General features: G+C 51.7%; 7 protein-coding genes across 7 annotated transcripts; 5 read left to right on the forward strand and 2 right to left on the reverse strand.

Moving 5' to 3' along the window:
- Positions 1-189: 189 nt before the first annotated feature.
- BJY04DRAFT_178670 (uncharacterized protein) lies at positions 190-2,080 on the forward strand. The gene has a single exon (XM_073709776.1). The coding sequence runs from the start codon at positions 866-868 to the stop codon at positions 1,469-1,471; it is 606 nt and encodes a 201-aa protein (XP_073576042.1). The 5' UTR covers positions 190-865; the 3' UTR covers positions 1,472-2,080.
- A 541-nt stretch (positions 2,081-2,621) lies between these two features.
- Positions 2,622-5,008, forward strand: BJY04DRAFT_178671 (DnaJ-like protein C11 C-terminal domain-containing protein). The gene is made up of 4 exons (XM_073709777.1): positions 2,622-2,767; positions 2,854-3,192; positions 3,249-4,559; positions 4,625-5,008. Exons 1-4 carry the CDS (start codon positions 2,630-2,632, stop codon positions 4,766-4,768), a joined length of 1,932 nt encoding a protein of 643 aa, XP_073576043.1. The 5' UTR covers positions 2,622-2,629; the 3' UTR covers positions 4,769-5,008.
- A 1,163-nt stretch (positions 5,009-6,171) lies between these two features.
- Positions 6,172-8,331, forward strand: BJY04DRAFT_178673 (SKIP/SNW domain-containing protein). The gene is made up of 3 exons (XM_073709778.1): positions 6,172-6,354; positions 6,418-7,854; positions 7,923-8,331. Exons 1-3 carry the CDS (start codon positions 6,214-6,216, stop codon positions 8,100-8,102), a joined length of 1,758 nt encoding a protein of 585 aa, XP_073576044.1. The 5' UTR covers positions 6,172-6,213; the 3' UTR covers positions 8,103-8,331.
- Positions 8,332-11,422: 3,091 nt separating this feature from the next.
- On the forward strand, positions 11,423-12,907 carry BJY04DRAFT_213763 (ACT domain-containing protein; the record flags this gene model as incomplete). Its single annotated transcript, XM_073715019.1, has 2 exons — positions 11,423-11,871; positions 11,929-12,907. 2 exons carry the CDS (start codon positions 11,423-11,425, stop codon positions 12,905-12,907), a joined length of 1,428 nt encoding a protein of 475 aa, XP_073576045.1.
- A 1,143-nt stretch (positions 12,908-14,050) lies between these two features.
- Positions 14,051-15,785, reverse strand: BJY04DRAFT_99729 (WD40 repeat domain-containing protein). The gene is made up of 4 exons (XM_073721446.1): positions 15,582-15,785; positions 15,182-15,520; positions 14,521-15,120; positions 14,051-14,434 (listed from the first exon to the last, which is right to left on the reverse strand). The coding sequence occupies exons 1-4, from the start codon at positions 15,637-15,639 to the stop codon at positions 14,412-14,414; spliced, it is 1,020 nt and encodes a 339-aa protein (XP_073576046.1). The 5' UTR covers positions 15,640-15,785; the 3' UTR covers positions 14,051-14,411.
- A 141-nt stretch (positions 15,786-15,926) lies between these two features.
- On the reverse strand, positions 15,927-18,009 carry aspC (septin CDC12). Its single transcript, XM_073721447.1, has 7 exons — positions 17,726-18,009; positions 17,641-17,654; positions 17,545-17,587; positions 17,321-17,483; positions 16,955-17,265; positions 16,385-16,893; positions 15,927-16,335 (listed from the first exon to the last, which is right to left on the reverse strand). The coding sequence occupies exons 1-7, from the start codon at positions 17,768-17,770 to the stop codon at positions 16,266-16,268; spliced, it is 1,155 nt and encodes a 384-aa protein (XP_073576047.1). The 5' UTR covers positions 17,771-18,009; the 3' UTR covers positions 15,927-16,265.
- A 196-nt stretch (positions 18,010-18,205) lies between these two features.
- BJY04DRAFT_178690 (snoRNA-binding rRNA-processing protein PWP2) lies at positions 18,206-21,431 on the forward strand. Its single transcript, XM_073709779.1, has 5 exons — positions 18,206-18,246; positions 18,326-18,438; positions 18,504-18,999; positions 19,048-19,295; positions 19,344-21,431. Exons 1-5 carry the CDS (start codon positions 18,229-18,231, stop codon positions 21,175-21,177), a joined length of 2,709 nt encoding a protein of 902 aa, XP_073576048.1. The 5' UTR covers positions 18,206-18,228; the 3' UTR covers positions 21,178-21,431.
- Positions 21,432-21,890: the final 459 nt, after the last annotated feature.

Genomic DNA, 21,890 nt, shown 5'->3' on the forward strand with positions numbered 1-21,890 from the left:
AAGCGTATGGGGGTCGCTCAAGCCCCTGCCCAAAGCAGCCGCAACTTCCTCACAGAGGTATGAATGAACTCATGCGGTCGACCCCTCGACGCAATCCTGCCGACGTCAAGAGCTGGGCATTAAGACCGCATTTGACTTTCATTCACTGTTAAAACCACACTACATAACTTCATTCTTTTACTAAACACAGGACCCGCCTTCATTTGAACTATCCCAATTAACCATACATACAATCTATTGTTACTAACCCAAGATGATAAATCTCCCCCTCAAATTCGAAGACCGAGTCACAACCGACTCCGACCCTACTACTGTCCTTACCGCTACCACGGAGCTCAAAAGCGACGACGAAGAACCCCATATCAAGATAGAGGGCATAGAAGACTTACCACCCACTGACACGGCCCACAGCCACTCGCACAATCACACGCACACGGACAGAAAATCCAACGCCGAGCGCCCAAGAAGCGACCCCGATCTCCTCGAGAAGCTCGCCCGGTCCCTCGAAGCAAGCCTGTGTTCAAGCTCCAAGCTCAACCATGGACGAACCGCGGCAGACCATATTGGCGGGTCATCGAATGTCAGCTGGGGGGCTAAGGCCGGGGCCAGCGAGCTCCCGGCTATGGATATCACTGAGGCCCGGGAGGCCACAGAGGCTAGAAAGAGGAAGGCGCCGCCGGAGATTCTGTGCGACGTTAAGACTGCGAAGATGGATCATAGTGTTCAGGCGCATGTTATTGACCCGGAGGGGGAGGTGACGTTTGTGCTGAAGCATGCGAATCGGCCGTTTGCTGTTTGGAGTAAGTTTTTTTGCTGCGCTTCACGTTACTAATGGGGGTTACGGGGGGAGTCGATACTATGTGAGATGGTTGCTAATGGGAAGGGCGTTTTAGAAGACGAGAATGGGGAGCCTCTTCCGGAGGAGAGAACGTCCGTGTCTGAGGAGTGGGAGCCAGAGGGGAGGCCTCGGGTTGGCCATTATAGGGTTTCGGAAAAGCATATGAAGTTTGCTTCGGTTATGTTCAATCGGTTTTTGGAGGCTCAGAGACCGCTGAAGAAAGTCATCATCCGCGGGTTTGACTCGGAAGCGCTCTTGATCGTGTTGAGCGTTATCCACGGCAGATTTGACAAAGTACCACGGAAGGTAACACTCGAGCTCCTCGCCAGAATCTATGCTGTCGTGGAGTACTTGGACTGCCGAGATGCGCTGAGTTTCTGCTTCGATATGTGGCTCCCTCAAATACGAAAGGACATGCCTTATTTGAGGTTCTCTCGCGACCTGACGCTGTGGCTCTGGCTGTCCTATGAGTTGCGCCTCGAGGATGATTGGCAAACTGCGGCAACGAAGGTCATTTGCCAGAGTCCTGGCCCGGTTTCATCTCTCAAGCTTCCATTTCCAAGCAATGTGCTTGGTAAGAACACCAGCCTCGGGACGTTCCTGCGCGTAACTGACAGTTTACAGGCCAGCTGAACGAGTGGCGAGAGACCGTGATTCAAGGAATCATCGACATGGTGTACGACCAATTCAGTCGGTATCTCAATGGCTCCAGGGGCTGCTCCAGGTTCTGCAACGCATCGATCCTCGGAATCCTCTTGATGCGCTTGCACGCGTCTGGCCTATTTCCGGAAAAGCCCAAGGCGCCTTTCCAGGGGATGAGATATGACTCGCTGTTGTCAGTATGGGATTTTCAGCCTCTAGACTATGAAGATCCCAAGAAGCGGTGTCGGTGCTATCTTGATTGCTTTTTGAAAGTGGAACATAGTCTCGATAAGTTGACGGATGGTATCCGGCCTGTTCTTTAGGCTCGAGATTCTGTTTGTCTGTGCTCTGTTTGGAGCTTGTTATCATTTTGCTGTAAACAGAATGTAGTTAGTTTATGATAGATGAATTCCATTGTTTCGATGATCCATTCCAGCAGTTCGATGGACTGAGAATGTTGGAGACAGAAGAAGGGCGACGTCCAAGCTTCTTCCACCGCGGAGCTCCTCCACAACCTCCGCGCCGGGAACCGCAAAGAATTCTCAACGTCACCAACATCACAAAGAACTCCACGCATTCTCAATCGCGCACACATTACACTTTCTCTCCAAGCAATGGACCAACAAATTGCCTAATAACAAACCCACTCGACCACCGCGCGCCTAATCCGCGCACCATCCCACCCACCCAATGTCATCCCACGCCAACCACCTCTTCACCGAAGAGACCGAAGACCCAACACACCACCAGCTCGCCAGCGAACCGATAATCCCCAACTCCGCCGAAGACTACGACTTCAACAGCGACTCCGACCCGGACCTCGACCCCGAAAATGACGAAACCTACACCCTTCTCACAACCTACCCCTCGGAAACAGATTACTACGCCCTGCTCGGCCTTCCGCGCGACCCCCCACCCTCCGACGCCGCAATCCGCTCCGCATACCGCACGCTCACGCTAAGCCTGCACCCGGACAAACAACCCGATGAGCTAAAAGACGCTGCGAAGCAGCAGTTCGAGCGTGTGACGGAGGCGTACGAGACGCTTGTTGATCCGCAGAAGAGGGTTGTTTATGATCTATTGGGCGAGGAGGGTGTGCGGAGGGAGTGGGGGAGGGGAGGGCTTATGGGATCTGGATCTGGGAAGGGGATGCGCAGTGGAACTGGGGAGGGGGTGAAGCGGGAGGTGGGTGTTAAGGCGATGGGGGCGGCGGAGTTCCGCAGGTGGTTCTTGGGTGTTATGAAGAAGAGGGAGAGGGGGGTTGTTAATGGGTTGGTTAGGAGTAAGGTTGGTTCTTCCTCGCCTGATATGCTGTGTATTTGGGAGTGGGAGTGGTGTGGTATGGAATGGCATGGTGCTGACTTGTCGGATAGGGAACGATGACGCTGGGGATTAATGCGTCGAATATGATTTCTGCTGATGCGGAGTTGGGGGAGGTCTATTTGCATGTGCCGGAGCCGAAGTTGTCGAGTTATGGGGTGAGGTATTCGTTTGTCACGCCGTTTCCGACGTTAAGGTCTGTTCTTGGGGAAGACGAGAAGGAGGAGGATGAGGATGAGGATGAGAAACAACGAGGGAAGGAAGAAGACGACGAAGCTAAGGAGGAAGAGGAGCCACAGCTAGAGGTTTATGGTGGTGTTTCAGGGGGCTTCCAGCGGCTTTTCCAAGAGGTGGAGCTGGAGGATGAGGATGGGCAGGTTGAGACTCACCAGGTTTGTTGTTTCGCGGTTATTCTTGTTGGTTGTGATCTTTTGCTAATGGAAAATAGCTTCCCCTCCCTCTTATTCTGAGTACACAAAACATATCTCTCGGTGCCAGCACTAGCCGGGTGTTTAATGACCCGAATCCTAAAGGCATTCTCTCAAGATGGCCGTTCTCGTTTCTCCAAGGCTCGGTCGCGAGCTTTGACGCAACAGTCCTACCGCAAACAACTCTGCAGGCGAGTGTAGCGAAGCGTTTTGTTCTTATCCCCGGAACCAGGCCGTTCAGTGTTGTTCTCGGAACCATGTTCAGCCGCTCAATCCTCGAGTCCCTACCCTCCCTTAGCCTCCAAACGACCAAGGCGATCAACGACAAGACAATTGCATTCTGTACCTGGCAAAGCGGATACCTCGGATGGCCCATGGTGATCCAAACACTGTTACTCCCATTCGTGGATCTCGGCCCCGAAATCCTCTTCGAAGGCCAAGAGCCCAGCAGACTCCAGATAGGAATCTCCTCACTAGCCTCACAACCTTCACCCGGTATGGCGGAAGAAGACGACGACGTCCCAGATTCCGACGAAGCCGACGAGGAGTACGAAATGATACGCGCCAGAAAGCGCGAGGAAGACAAAGCCGGCGTCGCATGGCAAGTTGCCGTCTCCTCGTCACCAGCCACAAACGGCATCGTCTTCAAGTACTCCCGAAATATCTTCTCGGGAAAACCAACCACCGACACACTCTCTCAATGGAGCTCAGAGAAACACTACTCGTTACCCCCAGCCTCCGATTATCGATCCATAAGAGCTGAAGTGTCCAGCACCATTGAGCTGGACGGCTCAATGTCCTGGCTTGTCAGCGGCGCCCGCCAAGTCAGCGAATACACCAGCATCGGGTTCGGCGTCGGCCTGCAAACAAGAGGCATTGTCATGACGTTTTCATGGAGTAGGCTCGGCCAGAGGGTCCGACTTCCTATCTCCGTTTGCCCAATGGAAGCCGCCAATGCGGACGCAGCGGCTTTGGCTCTTATTCTACCCTGGCTAACATACTGCGCCGTTGAATTTGGATTCATCCGTCCGAGAGAACGCCGGAACCGCCGGAGGGTTGTGGCCCGCCGCCAAAAACAATTGAGGAAGCAAGTTCCTAAGAAGAGGCTTGAGAGCGCGCAAGCAATTGAGCTCATGGCCGATCAAGTACGGCGGAGGCAAGAGAAGGAGGATAACCGGGGTGGGCTGGTTATTACCAAGGCAGAGTATGGCCATTACCCTACCTCTTCTTCGAAAAAGAGTAAGAGAGAGCCTGAGGTTGCGGATGTTACTATTCCGGTTGCTGCGTTGGTGGATCATGGCCAGCTTGTTATTTCGAAAAAGACGGCTAAGGTGCGTTTCAACTACCTTCGTTTTCTCACTCAAGCAAGAGCCGGGCTAACTTTAGATTCTCTTAGTTCCACCTCCTTGGCTTCCACGATCCAGCTCCTCTACTGCCAAAGGTCTTGAAAATATGGTACCAGTATCATGGTGAAGACCACTATGTTGAGGTTAACGATACCGAGGGCGTTACTTGCCCTATGCGATCTCACCTGCTATAGAGTATCATAGAACATCTCTACTCACGAACATTGATATGAACGAAGTGTCGTGTGCCTTTTCTATCTTAGCAGGTCTGGTATACTATATAACTCCGCTCATGCTCATTGCGTACTATATACTGGTCACTTGCATTATTTCCAGGTCATTGTGAACTTTAGCGATATATCTTGTATAATAGCTTGTATATTAGGCTTTGATATTCGGTTGTGGACGATCTCTCATATGACACCGCCTGTTTGACATCAGTTACAAGCCTGACTGAAGAAGTAGCGGAAGACCTGAAAGTAAAGATTGGGTAGTATGTATGCTCAGACGAATGCTTGCTTTATCATGGACTTCAACGCCACGCGAGCTATCGCTATCCTAAACCAAGACGAGCACCACCCTTCAGTGGCTGTCATCTGCCAACGTAGGTGCCGTCAATATCAGATTGAACGAGGCTGTACCCGACTAATTGAAACACGTATCGTATAGCCTGCGATCTGCTGTCGTGAGCAAGAGCTATCATTCAAGGAATCCAAGAGCATAGTCTTCGGCACAGCAATCATCACAGCAACCACCTTCTACTGAGTGGTCGTCTCTGATCGGTACGAAGCTATAGGGTATAGTTTTGCCACTTGTTTGACTTTGATCCCCAAGCCCAGTAGCAAGTTTCGACAGCCCCTTGGCCACTAGCTTCACATATTTTATGTCAGTCTCTAACTATCTCTCTTTCCCGGTGCAGTGGTCTGGAGATCAAACCTGCTGGACATCTTTGCCATCAAGCTCGCTTAGCAGCTGGGTTAGGCACTCTTTGTCAATGTCTATGCCCACCGAGCCCAAAAGTTCGATGAGATCCTGTGAAGATGGATGTCGACTTCCGCTGAGGTTGAGGAGGAGATAGGCGGCAAGGTGCTTCATCTTGGACTTCCAACCCCGACTTAGGGCTTGTCTGTAGATTGTTAGGGAGCTTCAATTTCAGTGATAAGAAGGGCTCAAATACGGTATACTCAGACTGGCCATGCACTCATATCATAAGTAAGTCTTTCTCTCGGGTCTTCACTGGTTGCATTTCTACAGTATTCCGCAGGTGTGCTCGTGTTCGGTCCACTTTGGTACTAGCCATCTTTCTCCAGTTCGGATGCTCTCCGGTAGATGAAGATGATGACACATTTTCATAGTTATTTTAGCTCGCTCGTAAGACCTGAGGTATCTGGATCAAGAAGCTACAAATTTAGCCCACCAAGGGCAAAGCACAAGCATTGGCAATCATCTGGCCGCTGGGCGAACTATACCAGAGTCACGTGAGTCTTTGCCGATTCCACCCAAGCTACAGCAGGCGGGACGAGCCATTCGCGCAAGCCGCCGCCAAGTTCGACCCATCAAAAAAAGCATCAACCATCTCGTCATTTCACCGAACCTCCTTTGTCTTCCTTCCTACATTTCACATTTTCCCTCTTTCAAAATGACGCCCATAGCGGAAGGTCTCTTTAAATCCCTACCGAAACCCAAATACACCGGTGAAGAGGAGGAGCTACCACAAAATCAGCGTGGTCCGCGAATTGTTGGGCCGGGCCAGCTCGACGACACACAGATTGTTCTCCGGGTGAGTCTTGCAACACCTTCATTGCTCTAGAAAGGACAGATACTAATTGTCTCTGGCTGCCAGAGAACCGGTCCACCCCCATATGGCAACCGAGCAGGATGGCGCCCTCGAGCAGCCGAAGACTACGGCGACGGTGGCGCGTTCCCCGAGATCCTAGTCGCGCAATATCCCCTTGACATGGGCCGCAAAGGCACACAATCGAAATCGAACGCGCTCGCAGTGCAGGTCGACGCGGAAGGGAAAGTCAAATACGATGCTATCGCGCGCCGCGGACACAGCGATGACCGAATTGTACACGCCTCGTTCAAGGACCTCATCCCGCTCCGACAGCGGGTCGACATGGGCGAGGTCTCGCTCGACCGACCATCGGAGGAAGAAGTCGAGGCGCAGATGGAGAAGACGAAGAACGCACTTGCGAGCCTAGTGAGCGGTGCTGTGGCCGCGCAGAAACCGAAGAACGTGAAGGGGGGCAGTCGGGCGGAGCCTACATTTGTGCGGTATACACCGGCGAACCAGATGGGGGATACAAGTCGGAAGAACGATCGCATCATGAAGATTGTGGAGCGCCAGCAGGATCCGATGGAGCCGCCGAAGTTCAAGCATAAGAAGATTCCTCGCGGGCCACCATCGCCCCCTCCGCCGATTATGCATTCGCCGCCTAGGAAGCTAACGGCGGAGGATCAGGAAGCGTGGAAGATTCCGCCGCCTGTGTCGAACTGGAAGAACCCGAAGGGTTACACAGTGCCGCTGGACAAGCGGTTGGCCGCCGACGGGCGAGGTCTACAGGATGTCTCTATCAACGACAAATTCGCACAGTTCGCTGAGGCGCTATTCACAGCCGATCGCCACGCTCGTGAAGAAGTCCGACTCCGCGCGCAAATGCAACAGCGACTAGCAGAGAAGGAAAAGGCACAAAAGGAAGAACACCTGCGCGCCCTCGCACAAAAAGCCCGCGAAGAGCGCACCCGCGGCCACGAATCCCGCACATCTCGCTCCCCCAGCCGCTCCCGAAGCCGCAGCCGCAGCTACTCCGATGCCTCAGCCCGCTCTCGCTCCCGCACCCCCAGCGAAGACGAAGAAGCCGCCCGCGAGCGCGAACGCATCCGCCGCGAACGCCGACAAGACGCCGAGCGACAACTCCGCCAATCCCGCATGGGCACCGAGCGCCGCATCCAAGCCATGGCCCGCGAACAAAACCGCGACATCTCCGAGAAGGTCGCCCTGGGCTTAGCCAAGCCCACACAATCCTCAGAGACGATGTGGGATTCCCGCCTCTTCAACCAGACTAGTGGCATGAGCACGGGATTCAATGAAGACAACCCCTACGACAAGCCGCTGTTTGCCGCGCAGGACGCGATCAACAGCATTTACCGCCCCAAGCCGCAGGCTGATCTTGATGAGGGCGATGCGGAAGGCGAGATGAGTAAACTCCAGAAATCGAATCGATTTGAGGTGCTGGGGAGGGCGAAGGAGGGGTTCAGGGGTGCGGCTGATGCGGAGGTTTGTCTTTCCCTTTTTCTACACTTTACCGCTTTTCTCGAGAACATTTCTAACTTTAGACACTACAGGAACGAAGCGGCCCCGTGCAGTTCGAGAAAGATACAGCCGACCCATTCGGCATCGATAGCATGATCGCTGATGTTACTAGCGGCGGAGGATCAGGGGCAGGGCAAAAGCGCTATGGTATTCAAGAAGCGGATACTGACAACCGGGGGTCAAAAAGAGCGAGGGTTGATGAGGAGGATTGAGTGGCTCATTGAAACTGTTCTAGCCTGTCTGTTTTTGTTCAGGGATGTACTTATCTAGCATCTAGGGTGGTTTGGCTCTTATAGATTGGCGAGTACGGTGCAGGTGATGAATAATACCCTGTTCGAAGATGATCTTTCTTGCTGGGCAGCCGAGTACTCCGTACAGAGGCGTGCTGTCTAACAGAGCCACGTCTAGTGGGCTATAGCACACCCTCGAGTCAAGCATGCACTGGTTGAGTTCCAAGTCCAACAAGCAAACTGCAGAGATGGCCTGAGCTCTGTCTATCAGGGCAGTAAGGTCCATGGACGACCCGGTTGGAGAAGAAAAGCCCTTATCTATGGCTTTCCTGGCCTGCATGCTTGGCAGGTTGGGGATTGCTTGGGCAGTCTAGTCTCCAACAGCCATTCTCCAATGCAGCATAGCTGTGATGCAAGGTATCCGTGCGGAGAAGTCCTGTACTCCAGAGCGCGTGGTAGGTGTCCAACGCGACAGTGCATCGGATTGTTGGTCTATGCGGGCGAATTCCGGGTGTTACCTATCTTCATGAGAGTTGCCATTTAGACAATTGATAAGATGCATTCTGCAATGACGACACTCTGGGGGGGAGGTAACGCGGAGATATGCACTATACCTGTAGAGGCGAAGTGTCATACGGCGCAATGTTCTACAGAGTAGATATATATAACTCCATCAGTTGTGTGCTGACCGGGCTGACACAGTCTACCTGATGGCGAGAAGCTGACGTGATGGTTAGCCTTAGAGATAGTAACAGAGTATGTTTCCAAGACACCTTTTCAGAATGCGATTGAAGGGCCTGGCAGATTGCAAGGGTAGGTACACGAAGCGCCAAGGTGGAATGGGTTACTCCCGGTTATCTCGAATCCCTATGAGTAATTCGCTGTCGGATAGAGGATGATCGACCCGACGAAACAGGGTCAACTGATAACGCAACCTATCTCACAGGAAGAGCTGTGGACGAGTTTCCGCAGTGGGAAAGAGGATACATGAGTTGCGCTGGGATGTCGGGAGAGAGTTGATTACCATGCCGAGGATCATTGACGCCTCCGCATCCTGTCGCTATGACATACATGTATCCCTGATATATTCGACAGGGAAGATCGCCTGACAGCCAGTGATTGGACGAGGCGAAGACGAGAGGGGGTTGGTCATTTGTTTGCCCGGATTTTAGTCGAGAGGAATGGAGAAAACCCCGTGGTCAATGACAGGGGAGGAGGCCACCAACCAACCAGACCCTGGAATCCGCGACTCCTTGAGCACAAGCCTAACCCACGGATCGCTTTCGACAAGGTCATGAGAGATCCCTGGATTATTTGGCTTTCTGAACATCGCGCTCTAAGCGCTGGTAAGAGTTGGGAGCCTGCTAGGTTCAGAAGCTTGGAATGAGGTCGTAAGATTGGGGTAGTTAGACCGATTATAGTAGGTTTTATTAAGCGGGGAATTCCGCGCTGATAGCAAGGACCGTTTGGCTGTTAGGGCCACGGCAGTGGGGGAACAAACCTTGCTGCTGTGGGAAAAGAAAAAGAAAAACAGCCAGAAGACATCATCATCAATCGTGGAGTTGGTGGCACGATCCGTTGCGCGAAATGTACCCCATATTGCTAGAACTCAAATGCTCCTTTTCCACGGCAGCGGGCGAAAGGTATCAGAGCAACTCAGCAAAGCCAAGCATAAAGTACTCCCGGACTCCGTTGCGCAAGGCTTTTGAACGGACCCCACTATGTTACCACCGACCCTTCCCACTTCGTTATCAGTCCCCAATCACCGCGGGTCTTGCAAAGGCCCTCGACACCGGCCGGATGCGGGAATTTGGATCTCTTGGTGGCTGATGCCACGCTACGCAGGATCGAATACGTGTGTGACCGGGTAGGTTGATTTGCAGCGAGGTGCCTGACTAGCTCCCACGGGTTCACCACATCCTTGTACTCGTAAAGTGCGGGGGGCGCACGAGCTTCTTCTGCTTCGGCCACTGGCTGGCACCCAGCTAATGCGACGGATCTGCCGGCCAAAGATGGACCTGTAGACCGGAGGATTCAAATAGCAGCATAGCTCGGAGAACGCTCAGCGGCGCAGCCCACTATCGGTACCGGCGCCTAGCGCGGAGTGGCAATGGAGCAAGGTTGACGATAAGCCCGATGCTGGTGGAGAACTGGAGCTGAGATAAAGTCAAACGAACGGCCGAGCGACAAAATTAGGGTCTGCGAGAGGAATTTAATTTGCAAAGCCGATTAGGTAAAAGAGTCGCCCATATAAAAGGCCCCGAGCACGACTTATCAGGGCGATCTGAAGACTCAAGGGATTTCCCCAGTCTGTCAGCGGAGTGCAACTGTGCAACACCATAGCCAAGCTTTTATCGTCATTGACTCACAATTTGTTTTTCTTTTTTTTTCCCTTCCTTGCCCTCCGGTTGTTTTATTTCCAGGAAGAAAGCCGATTTATTGACAGGAAAGCTGTGGAGACAGTGGGATCGTTGAGTTGTACATTTGTAGAGAGAGGAAAAGGAAGAAAGAAAGAACATCGCATTGTTGAGTCACCTGCTTGACAGCACAACATCGCCCACTCGCACCTCACTCTCCTCCTCTCACTGCTCACCATCCCCTGAATCCACGCCTTTTGTCATAATTCGTACCTTGAATAGCATCATCCTCTTCGACAGCTGCCTGCCGCAGTCCGAGCCCTCATTCACCTCCTGCTTGATACCATCCTCTCGAGAATGGCGTAACTGCAGGCTTCGAAGGACAATGACCACGCAAGTCTTTGTACCCTACAAAAGACTCAAGCGAAAAAAGAAAAGAAAGGAAGCCTTAGGGCGCTTTCATTTGCCTTCAGACAGGCGCTCACTCTCGTCTTATTTGCTCTAATATACTCAGGGTCGTTTACTAGCCTCGCTAGCCTTGTTCTGCCTTATACCACTGTTCTTCTTCCACAAATCTTCACGATATTATTCTCACCTTTCTGACCTCATTGTGTACCGTACTGTTTCTTGCTTTCATACTACCTTGTGAGTTGGCATGCTGCCCTTTTAGTGGACAGTTCTGACTTGCTTGCAGTCTTCCTCCAGACCCGCTGTTGCGTCTACACTCAACACTGTGAAGGGCAGTCTACCACTTGTCTACTGTTACGCGACACACGTTTCAGAACCTGTTGGACAAGATGGAGAGTTCCTTAACACTGACTTCTGCCCATGTCCAGTTTATGGTCAGTTTCACCAACCCTCTTCTTGCACAATGAGGCTGTCATAGACCTATTTTCAGTCCATGCTACCTGGTTCCTTGTCTTTCTATGTTATTCATTCGTACGGATGGAGACAACTCGGTATCGACTTATTTCACTAACCACAGTTGTGGAGCTACAGGAAGACCGCCTGGCCCTGGTGCATATCCCGATAGACCTTTACCCATTCTTCTTGGATCCCATTCTGCAGGTTTTATTCCATGAAGTCGCCCCGATTAGTGAGACTCAAGCTGGGTCTCGTGGCAGGGACAGCCCGCTTGAGGCGCCCAGCCATGTGCAGCCTGCTTTCCTGAACCTCTCTATTACACCGGTGGAATGCTCGATCATGTGTCCTCGACAGCTCGCCGACGACTATTTTGCACCTCTACTCGAACGATTCGCCAGCATTAATTCGTCAATCCATACTCGCCTTTCTATCAGCAGAGACGATTTTATTGCAATGCAGGTGTACGGGGAGGGTCTCGAGGCAGGGCAGCGAGTGCTCGAGTTGACGACCCCATTGGCAATGGCGGGAATGTAAGAACAACTCCCTTCATTATGTTTTCTAGAGACATGCTAAGAGGCGTCATGCAGCTCGATCTTCTTCATCTCCACCTATTTCGCTGACTATATCATCGTACCCTTGAAAAGCAAAACCCAGGTCATTGAGACTCTAGAGAAGCGTGGGTTCCAGTTCGAAATTTCGACGGAGGCTTTCATCAACAATAACCAGCATTCGCTCAACAATACCTTTAGCCCCGTCTCATCACTTTCAGCCAGTACTTTGAGCTCGCCACCTGCCACACCTCCACCATCTTCTCTCAACGAGCTTCAAAAGCGTACTTTCTCTTCACTTCGCCGAAACAACATCATTCCCTCCGTCGATACGTCACTGCGTTTAGTGCAGTGCGCAGCACACCATCCATACAGTAGCGACGCCAGTTCAATAGCCATTCTGCGGGATGCCCTTACCACAGCTCTAGTGGTGGACAAACCCCGATTCCTCTCCCTTACACTGACTGCCGCGGATCCTGCAGCATCCCTACTCCTTGAGCAGCGTCTTCTTCCACGCTTTTCGAGCGATTCGGCGTCATCCGTCGACGAAGACGAAGACTCTAGTCTATTACTTGGTTCAAAGGAGGATATCCTTGTCCCGATTATGTTGGATCTCCGCAAGCTTCCCCTCGAGGCAACTGGTATTGTTTGTGGCGTAGCAAGCCGACTGGCCGATGCCACGCACTCACGCAACGACGATAACCTCAGTGCTTCCGCAACAAGTTCTTTCGAAAGCTTTATCTCAGATCGTTACTCGTACACACCTAGCGAACCTCGTCCTATTTCGAATGCAAAAAGCCACAGCCCAGGCCGAAAAAGCAACGATATCGTCAGTCCTCCTACTCATCACCTTCAACCAGACCTGGATACGCCTTTCGACGCTGTCGAGATCAGCTTCCTCAGTACCGCACGAGCAGGAACTATCATTGTTGGCGAACATGAGCTCCATCGCGCTGTCGATGCTTTGGAAGCCGAAAGCCACGAGCCCGAGCGAGCAATTGAAGCGTTGGAGATTTAAAACAACATGCGCATCTCTCTTACATGTCGCATTACAAAAGTTTGGTCATTTTATGAATCCCCTTTCCCCTTTCCTTCTCTACTCCTGTATTCTCTGAGAAAAAAAGTTTGTTTAGCGGGGTCAAAATAGTTTGTCTATTTCTTTGTTCGCAATTCTTTCAAGGTTCTCACGGACCTCATCTCTTTCTTTGTTCATCCCCAGGTAACTCTTTCTGTTCCTGGAAAGCATTGCATAGGATAGCCCATGCACTTTCAAAGTCGCCACCATTTTGTTCAGGGATTTTCTTTTCTTGTCCAATGACCATTGTGTCGCTATCTCCACTCAAGTAGGTACGGTTGGGGCTTTCTTGATTTTTTTTCTTCTATGTTGCATTGCAGGCCGCGGATAGGGCCTCGAAGGGCTAGACACGGGAGAGCGTTTCAGCCTTGGGTACAGGTACAGCACATTGCACGCATGGTTGCATGGATTTAGTTGCGGTAGGACGTTTATTGACTGATATGGAGTTTATTACGAGGGACGATTTGATGATATCTATGTGGATCTGGTGGAGGAAAACAAGTATTTTCTTGCCCGTATTCAATACTTCCAAAGGAATTGAACGATACGAAAATGATAATTCTCTAATCCTCTATTCAAGATCTCTGCATAGCCTCGTAAATCGTGATCAAAGTAGAAAAACCCAGCGTAAGCTTCATCCCGGCTCAGCTCACTACACTCAGGCGCCGCATCAGCCCCCGAACATCTGTTCGCAGTTAGACCCTGCAATTGCCAATAATACCTAGAACTGTGTAACACGAGCCCTGACAGTAGCGACAGCCCACGCCGAAAATCAATGGAGCAAGGCAGCCTGCCAATTACCGAAGGAATAGCGCCGGAGGTTCAGCCTCGATGCGGTGGACAGGGAACGTCAGTATTGAGCTGAGTCTGAGTCTGACAAGGCGCCCACCAGGATGTCGATGCTTCCACCTGACGCTGGAAGCGAAAGTGTGTGAGAAAAAAAAAATAGTATTTCAGGATCCTTGCGCATGGGCCTAAAAAAGAGTGCTGTTCTTGTGACTGCGTGAAATTTTCTCGGTAGTTCTGTGTCGTTATTCGTGGTGAGAATCTTCTTGAATTCGTTGTGGTGGCGAAAGAAGAATTTAGTTCAATATAAGCGAATTGGACTTCATGGCTACTAATTTAGGCGTATTCCTGTGCGCCGTACACGTGGATTTGGTCCGAATGCCATGGAATGACTGTGCGGCCACTGCGGTGTAATTGCCGCAGTTGCCTCCAGCGCCGACATCGTTTAAGACCGGAGGGTCATTGGGGAATGCCAGTGTCACGTTGGTATGCGTATTGGACATCCGATTAGAATTTGGACTGTGCCATTCGGGGCTCCTGCGGCAGCGGCTATCCCAATTATCTTGCAAGGACGGCGACAGTGAGCGAATCGATCCAGGGTTTTCCGCGTTTAAGCGGATGGTATTCCTTATCAGCAACGAGTCGCGACCATCGCCATCCGCTACCGGTAGACTTTAACCGTTCCTGCAGCACGCACCACCGTAAGCAAGGACGATCACACACTAAACCTTCCAAACCAAAAGGAGAAAAGAAAAATGGAAAAAACGTACCGTCCGAGCATCCACCCGCCCAATATTTCCCTTTCTCATTCCACGCGACACAGCTCACAGCTTTGACCTTGTCACCGGCCGGAATCGCCGCAATGACCTCTCCGCTTAGGACATCCCAAGCGAACATATGCGCCTGAGCAGAGACGTCATCCTTATCCTTTTCGCTACCGCTTAGCACAACTGCGTCAGCTTTTGCGAATACGGAGCGGATGCGCAGCTCGGAGTTGTGATACGCCGGACGCTTTCCGTAGGTGCCAGGTGGAGGCGTGGAGCTGTCTTCGTGGCCGAATGCCTTCAGTAATTTTCCGTCGTCGCGATCGAGCATCCGAATTCGACTGTCCAAAGTTGAGGTTAGCAGCGCGTTGCCGTCCGTAGAGCACCGCACGCTTGTGATCGGGTGGCCGAGGACATCGACTGTTGTTCGACCCATGCGGATATCATAGACTCGAGCGCGACCGTCATAGCTCCCGCTTGCAATTGAATATGTACGCATATGCACATGGAGCGACGAGACGGTATCGCCAGCTTCGGTAAGAGTTTGGATGGGCTTATGAGCGTTCGAGCGACTGTCCCAGAGATTGATCGTAGTATCCGCGCTGCCTAAAGAAATCGATCAGAAACCGCGACCCTCTGTATCTGTCCGTCCCAAAAGATCACTTACCAGACACGACAACCGCATCGTCCTCGCCGGCAAACTGCACCGCTTCGACCCTCGCGTTATGCCCACTCCACCGCTTCACAGTAATCCCCTGCTCGACATCCCACAAGAAGACCTGCCGATCACCACCGACGCTCGCGAACTTCGAGTTATCCTCCGCAACAGCAATATCCAACACCGAGTACCCGTGTGCTTCGTACTTCTGGATCGGGGACGTCGTCTCGACAGCAGAGGGGTTGTTGCTATTCGGGACAGCGCGGGAGAGGTGCACGGCGCGATCGGAGGACCCGGTCAAAATGTAGGTTCCGGGGCCACCGGAGAAGGTGACGGCGTTTACGGGACCTGAGATCATTGTTAGATGGGTGGTCTAGCTGGACACTGACGGAGAACCGGGCGAACGTACCATTATGGGTTTTGAGGGTATGGGCTAACTGCGAGGGAAAGCCCCTGGTTGCAGTCATTGACGGCCCTGGAATGATGCTGATTTTCAGAAAGCAATGGTGTTGTAATTCGAGCTTAGTAGTTGGGAAGTTGGAGCTTTCATCGTTCAAATCGGAGCTGCAGCGTTCAAGCGGAGAAAAGGCTCACCGCCAAGCTTCTGCGATCCACCTCCAAAGTGGCACGCATTGACATTATCTACATAGCATTTCAAGATGCTCTACACTTCATTTGATAGCAGCAGTTTCTGATCGTGCGATGATGGGTGTCTGCCACAAGGTGGCAGAGATTGAAACTTGTGATACTGCTCGGAGTGCACGAATTAAATCTGTATTGGTTGATGTTCAGGTAAGAGGGCTATTATCAAGACGTAGAAAACCATCGCTAGCGACTAGCAAGCAAATTCAGAACACAGATCGAACCAGATCGGATGACGAAGCCCGATAGGGATGGTGAGCTTCTGAGTACACAACGCAATCCGAAAGTATCACGGTGAGGTCAAAATATGAATAGTGATAGAAAGAAAAAGAAACCGTGAAGGGGTAGTCGAGAGTAAAACCATATTAGCTGAGATGAATGCACACTCCTGCTTTTTCTACCGTCCGTAAGAGAGCCACTACTGCCAGTCTCAAATGGTAAATATAGATGTTTAGCGGCGGCCGTGGCTTCGAGTGGAGGAACCCTGAAGCCCCTCGATCTCTTGCTCGAGAGATTTGATCCTGCTCAACGTTAGCTGAAATGTATAAAGAATATAGACGAGAATCGTACGCAGCATGAGTGGCTTCCAAGTCCTTGTTGAGGCGATCTCGCTCTGCGATGAGCTTCTGCTCCCACTGTCGGAACCGTGATTCCTCGAGCTTGACCTGATCGGTGAAACGCTTGCGCAGATTCTCTTCTTCCTCCTTGAACTTGGGGTTGTCGAGCTTCCGGGGCCGAGCCTCGCCGAATTTTCGGGTCTCCATTTGTTGTGCGCGGTATGCCTCGTAGTGCTGCTCCTCGGTTGTGTGAATGAGGTCGAGCATGTGAGTGCGGATCAAGATCGAGCGCAGCTTTTTGAAGTCGCAGTGCTCCTCGTCTTCAACTTCAGCCACACCCCAGGCGTATTGACGGCCCTTAACCACGCGACCGTCGTTGGTCTTTACATCCTTCTCGGAACCGATCACAGCGAAGGGCATGGCAGCCATCAAGCTGCGAGCATGGGTGGCCGCAGTCTCGTCATCTTCCTCAATGGGTGGTGTGTAGATCTTGATACCTTGGGCTTCGATGACGGCTTGAACCTAGTAGTAGATAGCACCGTTAGTCTTGACAAGTCGCAAAGCCAATTTGTAGATGTCTTACCCTCTGCTTGTATCGGGCGAGGTCGGTAGGGCTGAGAGTATCGGCCTTGGCGATGACGGGAATCAGGTTGACACGCGAGCTGAGACGCTTCATGACTTCAATATCCAGGGGCTTCAAGGTGTGTCCGGTCGGGCGGATGAAGTACAGGCAAGCGTGCACACGCATGTCAATCTTGTCGGTGCGGCGGGGCTGCTGCTCTTGCAGCATGTAGGACTCGTGCTGGTCGTCGAGGAACTCGATAATCGGTTGCCATGAATCGCGGTTGTTGACATAGTCACCGAAGCCGGGGGTATCAATAACGGTCAAGCGAACTATATCGCACAGCCATTAGCCTTCATTCAGCAACCCGATCCGTCCATTATGAACCTTTGAAGAACTTCTCCTCTAACTCGGCCTTGGTGATCTCGATCTCGACGGTACGGTCGATCTGCTTCTGGTGGCGGCGCTTGTGGTCGGCATAGTTCTTGATGGTGGTGGAGAATAGCGTGTTGATGAACGTGGTCTTTCCGAGGCCGGACTCTCCAGCAACCTAGACGAGTTTGTATTATTACCTCAATTCAATGGCTCTGAAAAGGACCAATTGGACAAACCATGATAGTAAAAGCCGCACCCCGCTTAGCAACAATCTTGTGTCTGGAGCATTTCGTTAGAATAACCTCGCCGCTCCAGATGTCTGTGTTGCATACCGCTGGTTTGGGAGCTATAGAGGGAATTGATGATTAGTTTGCAGTTCTCGCAGTTTTGTATATGGAACTGAGGATGTGAACTCACGTTGGCAATGCCAATCGGCGAAGCGGTCTCGTTGATGGGGGCCATGATGTTAAGGGGCTGACCAGCAAACGCAGCTGGAAATCGATCGGATGGGGTAAGGAACAAGAACCCGCGAGCTTCGTCGAGGGTGAGGGGGTATCAAAAAAGAGGGAAAAAGACCCTTAACAAAAAACGAGGTCAGGGAAGAACGAGAGGACGTCGAGAGAAGAGTGGGAGACAAGAGGACAGCAGCAATGACCGGAATCTTAGTAGTTGAGCCTGGATGAGTTTAGTTTGGCTCCTGCTGCCCCTGAATCTCAAGAATTCCTGAGGCCGCAACCCCCCGAGTCACGTTTTTTTTGGGGTGTCGATCCCTCAGGCAGGGACACTAGTGTCTTTCCAGACTAGCTTTGCGGGGACGGAAAATGCAGATGATCCGACATCTTATCGCTCATTCGGGATGGCCGACTTTTTTTTTGAAGATGATAGAGTAGACGTGAGGTGCAACTCTTTGGCTGTTGACCATGAAGACCGATTTCAAGGTGAGTTCGACTAGGATCTCAGACGATGAATGCGCAATGTCTGCTCCTGAGCCCCCGAATAGCTAACGGAAAGCTCTAGTTCTCGAACCTCCTCGGAACGGTATATCGCAAAGGAAACCTTCTCTTCACCCCCGATGGAAACAGCTTGGTCTCGCCGGTTGGCAACAAGGTCACCGTTTTTGACCTAGTCAAGTGAGTACTTTCTCTCTTAGTGAAGATGCTTTTTCATTTGTGAAATATGACCTAAACATTTATAGCAACAATTCCTATACTCTCCCCTTTGCGCACCGAACGAACATCGACCGCCTAGACCTTACACCCCGGGGCAACATCCTTCTTTCCGTGGACGAACATGGTCGCGCCATCCTAACGAACTTCCACCGCCGAGTCCAGATCTACAACTTCTCATTCAAAGGCCGCGTCTCCGCCCTTAAGTTCTCTCCCTCAGGTCGTCATTTCGCAGTTGGGGTGGGACGCCGATTGCAGATCTGGCACACCCCGGAAACGCCTAGTGTCGGTACCGACGGAGAAATTGATTTCGCTCCTTTTGTCCTACATCGTGATCTTGCCGGTCATTTCGATGACGTCCAGAGCATTGAATGGTCGAGCGATTCTCGATTCCTGTTGACTGCTTCAAAAGACTTGACGGCGCGAGTTTGGAGCTTGGATCCGGAGGACGGTTTTGAGCCGACGACGCTTTCCGGCCATAGGCAGGGGGTCAGAGCGGCATTTTTCTCTGCCAACCAGGAGATCGTACGCAACCTGAGATTACAACCAAGCCATTCTGCTAACCGTAACTAGATCTACACCGTGGCCCGAGATTGCGCCCTCTACCGGTGGGAATATGTCTCCAAGAAAGATCCAGACACAATGGAAGATACAGGTGAACCACGGTGGAGAATTATCAAGAAGGAATTCTTCCACCAGGCACACGCCACAGTCAAATGCGCGGCCTTCCATGGCCCTTCCAACCTCCTTGTAGTAGGGTTCTCCAACGGCTTATTCGGGCTTTACGACCTGCCGGACTTTAACACAATTCACCTCCTAAGGTATGTCTCACATCAGCTAGAGCTAGCTTAGTTCTGACTGTTGTATAGTGTCTCTCAGAGCAATATCGATGTGGTGTCCATCAACAAGAGCGGCGAATGGTTGGCGTTCGGCTCCTCAAAATACGGACAGTTATTGGTTTGGGAATGGCAGTCGGAGTCTTACATTCTGAAGCAACAAGGCCACTTGGACTCAATGAACGCCCTTGTATACTCTCCCGATGGCCAAAAGATCGTGACTGCTGCCGACGATGGCAAGGTCAAGGTCTGGGACGTCAAATCCGGATTCTGTCTAGTGACGTTCACAGAGCACTCAAGTGGCGTGACTGCATGTCAGTTCTCGAAGAAAGGAAATGTCCTGTTCACAGCATCTTTAGATGGTTCCGTGAGAGCATGGGATCTTGTTCGATACCGAAACTTCCGCACTTTTACCGCGCCCTCCCGACTCTCCTTCTCTTCCCTTGCAGTTGACCCCAGTGGCGAAGTCATCTGTGCTGGATCACCAGACTCGTTCGATATTCATGTATGGTCCGTGCAAACTGGGCAGCTTCTTGATCAGCTATCAGGACACGAAGGGCCTGTCTCCGCCTTGGCGTTCGCTGCAGATGGCAACCACCTAGTCAGCGGTAGTTGGGATCGCACCGTCCGTCTCTGGAGTATCTTCGGGCGGACTCAAACTAGTGAGCCGTTGATTCTTACCTCCGACATTCTTAGCGTGGCATTCCGCCCCGATGGGAAACAAATTGCGGCATCTTCTTTGGATGGACAATTGACTTTTTGGTCTGTGGACAACGCTGTGCAAGAAGCTGGTATTGACGGACGCCGCGATATCTCGGGAGGACGCAGGGTGACAGATCGTACAACCGCCGCCAACGCTGCCGGCACAAAGTCTTTTCATTGCATTACTTACAGCGCTGATGGAAGCTGTATTCTCGCTGCTGGTAACAGCAAGTATATCTGTCTTTACGATGTGCAGACAGGCTCCCTAGTTAAGAAGTATACGGTGTCTGTGAACACATCATTAGACGGCACTCAGGAATTCCTCAACAGCCGTGACTTGACCGATGCCGGTGCTCGTGGTCTGATTGACGAGACCGGAGAAGCGTCAGATCGGGAGGAACGTATTGACAGGTCACTTCCTGGTGCCAAACGTGGCGATGCTGGCTCTCGAACTACTCGTCCCGAAGTGCGTGTCAGTTGTGTGGACTTCTCTTCTACAGGTCAATCGTTCTGCGCATCCTCTACAGAAGGCCTTCTTATCTACAGCTTGGATACGGAATTCGTTTTTGATCCTTTCGACCTCGACATCTCTATCACCCCAGCCACCATTCTTGCCACTGTGGAAGGGGCGAAGAAGGCTGCTGCAACCGGCGAGACGAACAACGATGACACATTCCTAAAGGCTTTCGTTATGGCTTTCCGCTTGAATGAGTCCAAGCTCATTCGTGCTGTTCACGAAGCCATCCCTCCCACTGATATCGCCCATGTCGTTCGTTCAGTGCCCACAGTGTATCTCCCTCGCCTCCTCCGATTCATCGCTCACTCCTGCGAGGAGACGCCACATCTCGAGTTTAACCTGCGTTGGATTGAGTCTCTGCTGAGTAGCCACGGCAGGTACTTCAAGGACAACGCAGGTACACTTGCTCCGGAGCTTCGTGCTGTCCAGCGTGCCCTTGACGACATCAACGAGAATCTCAAACGTCTCTCCGAGAAGAACCTATATACCCTCAACTACCTGCTTGCCAAACCTGTGCTTGCTGGAAAGAAAGCACCTGTATTTCCCAAAGCAATCGACACTGTCGACCTTGCGGCTATCGAGAACGGTGACGCGAGCATGAGTGATGCTGGAGACGACGGAGAGGGAGAATGGCAAGGCCTTGAATGAGTGTATGTCAGCGTATCATGCCCCTCTCCTGTCTCTGTCTTGGTGTTGTCATCCCTTACCATTGTTCCTCCCTCCCTCTCACTGCCCCCTGTCGAGTTGAACCTGCTCAGTATTTTTGCATTTGCGCATGGCGTTTGATTTGTGATGTGATGCTATATACCTTGGAAGATAAACCGGGACAGCTAAAAGTTTTCCTGCAGTTCTGTACATAGATAGTGTAATATCAACACATACCGAGATCCTCGAGATTGCTTCCACGTTCTCCAGACCTGTCTCGGAGCCGGTGGGAGCCGATGACGGAGGCTGGCATACACTTGCGGCCATTTTCCCTCAGAGAACACCCTCTTTCAGCCTGTCTTGCTCTTTCTTCCTGCCAAGCAGTGTTCTGCAGCTCATGTAGATTCACTCTTCACAGGTCAGCCTGCTTTTCTCTTTCTTCTCGCTAATTAGCGTTCTGCAAATTATATTAATTCACTCTTCACAGGTAACACTGTTGTTTACTGCCCTTCGCTCATATTCTCCGGCAGTCTATCTCCTTTAATGCCCCACCAGAAAGGCCAGTAAGATAAGGCCCAGGATAGCATGCGTGAATATCAGGCAGGGCAAACCCCTGTGATTCGCTATAACCCCCTCACAGTATAGTGAATGCATCTACAGCAGCAGAGTGATTCATTCCAAGGGCACGTGATGAGAGAGTAGGGTATAATGCTCTG

The sequence above is a fragment of the Aspergillus karnatakaensis genome (genome assembly GCF_047715665.1).
Source record: "Aspergillus karnatakaensis strain CBS 102800 unplaced genomic scaffold BJY04scaffold_4, whole genome shotgun sequence".
Lineage (NCBI taxonomy): Eukaryota > Fungi > Ascomycota > Eurotiomycetes > Eurotiales > Aspergillaceae > Aspergillus > Aspergillus karnatakaensis.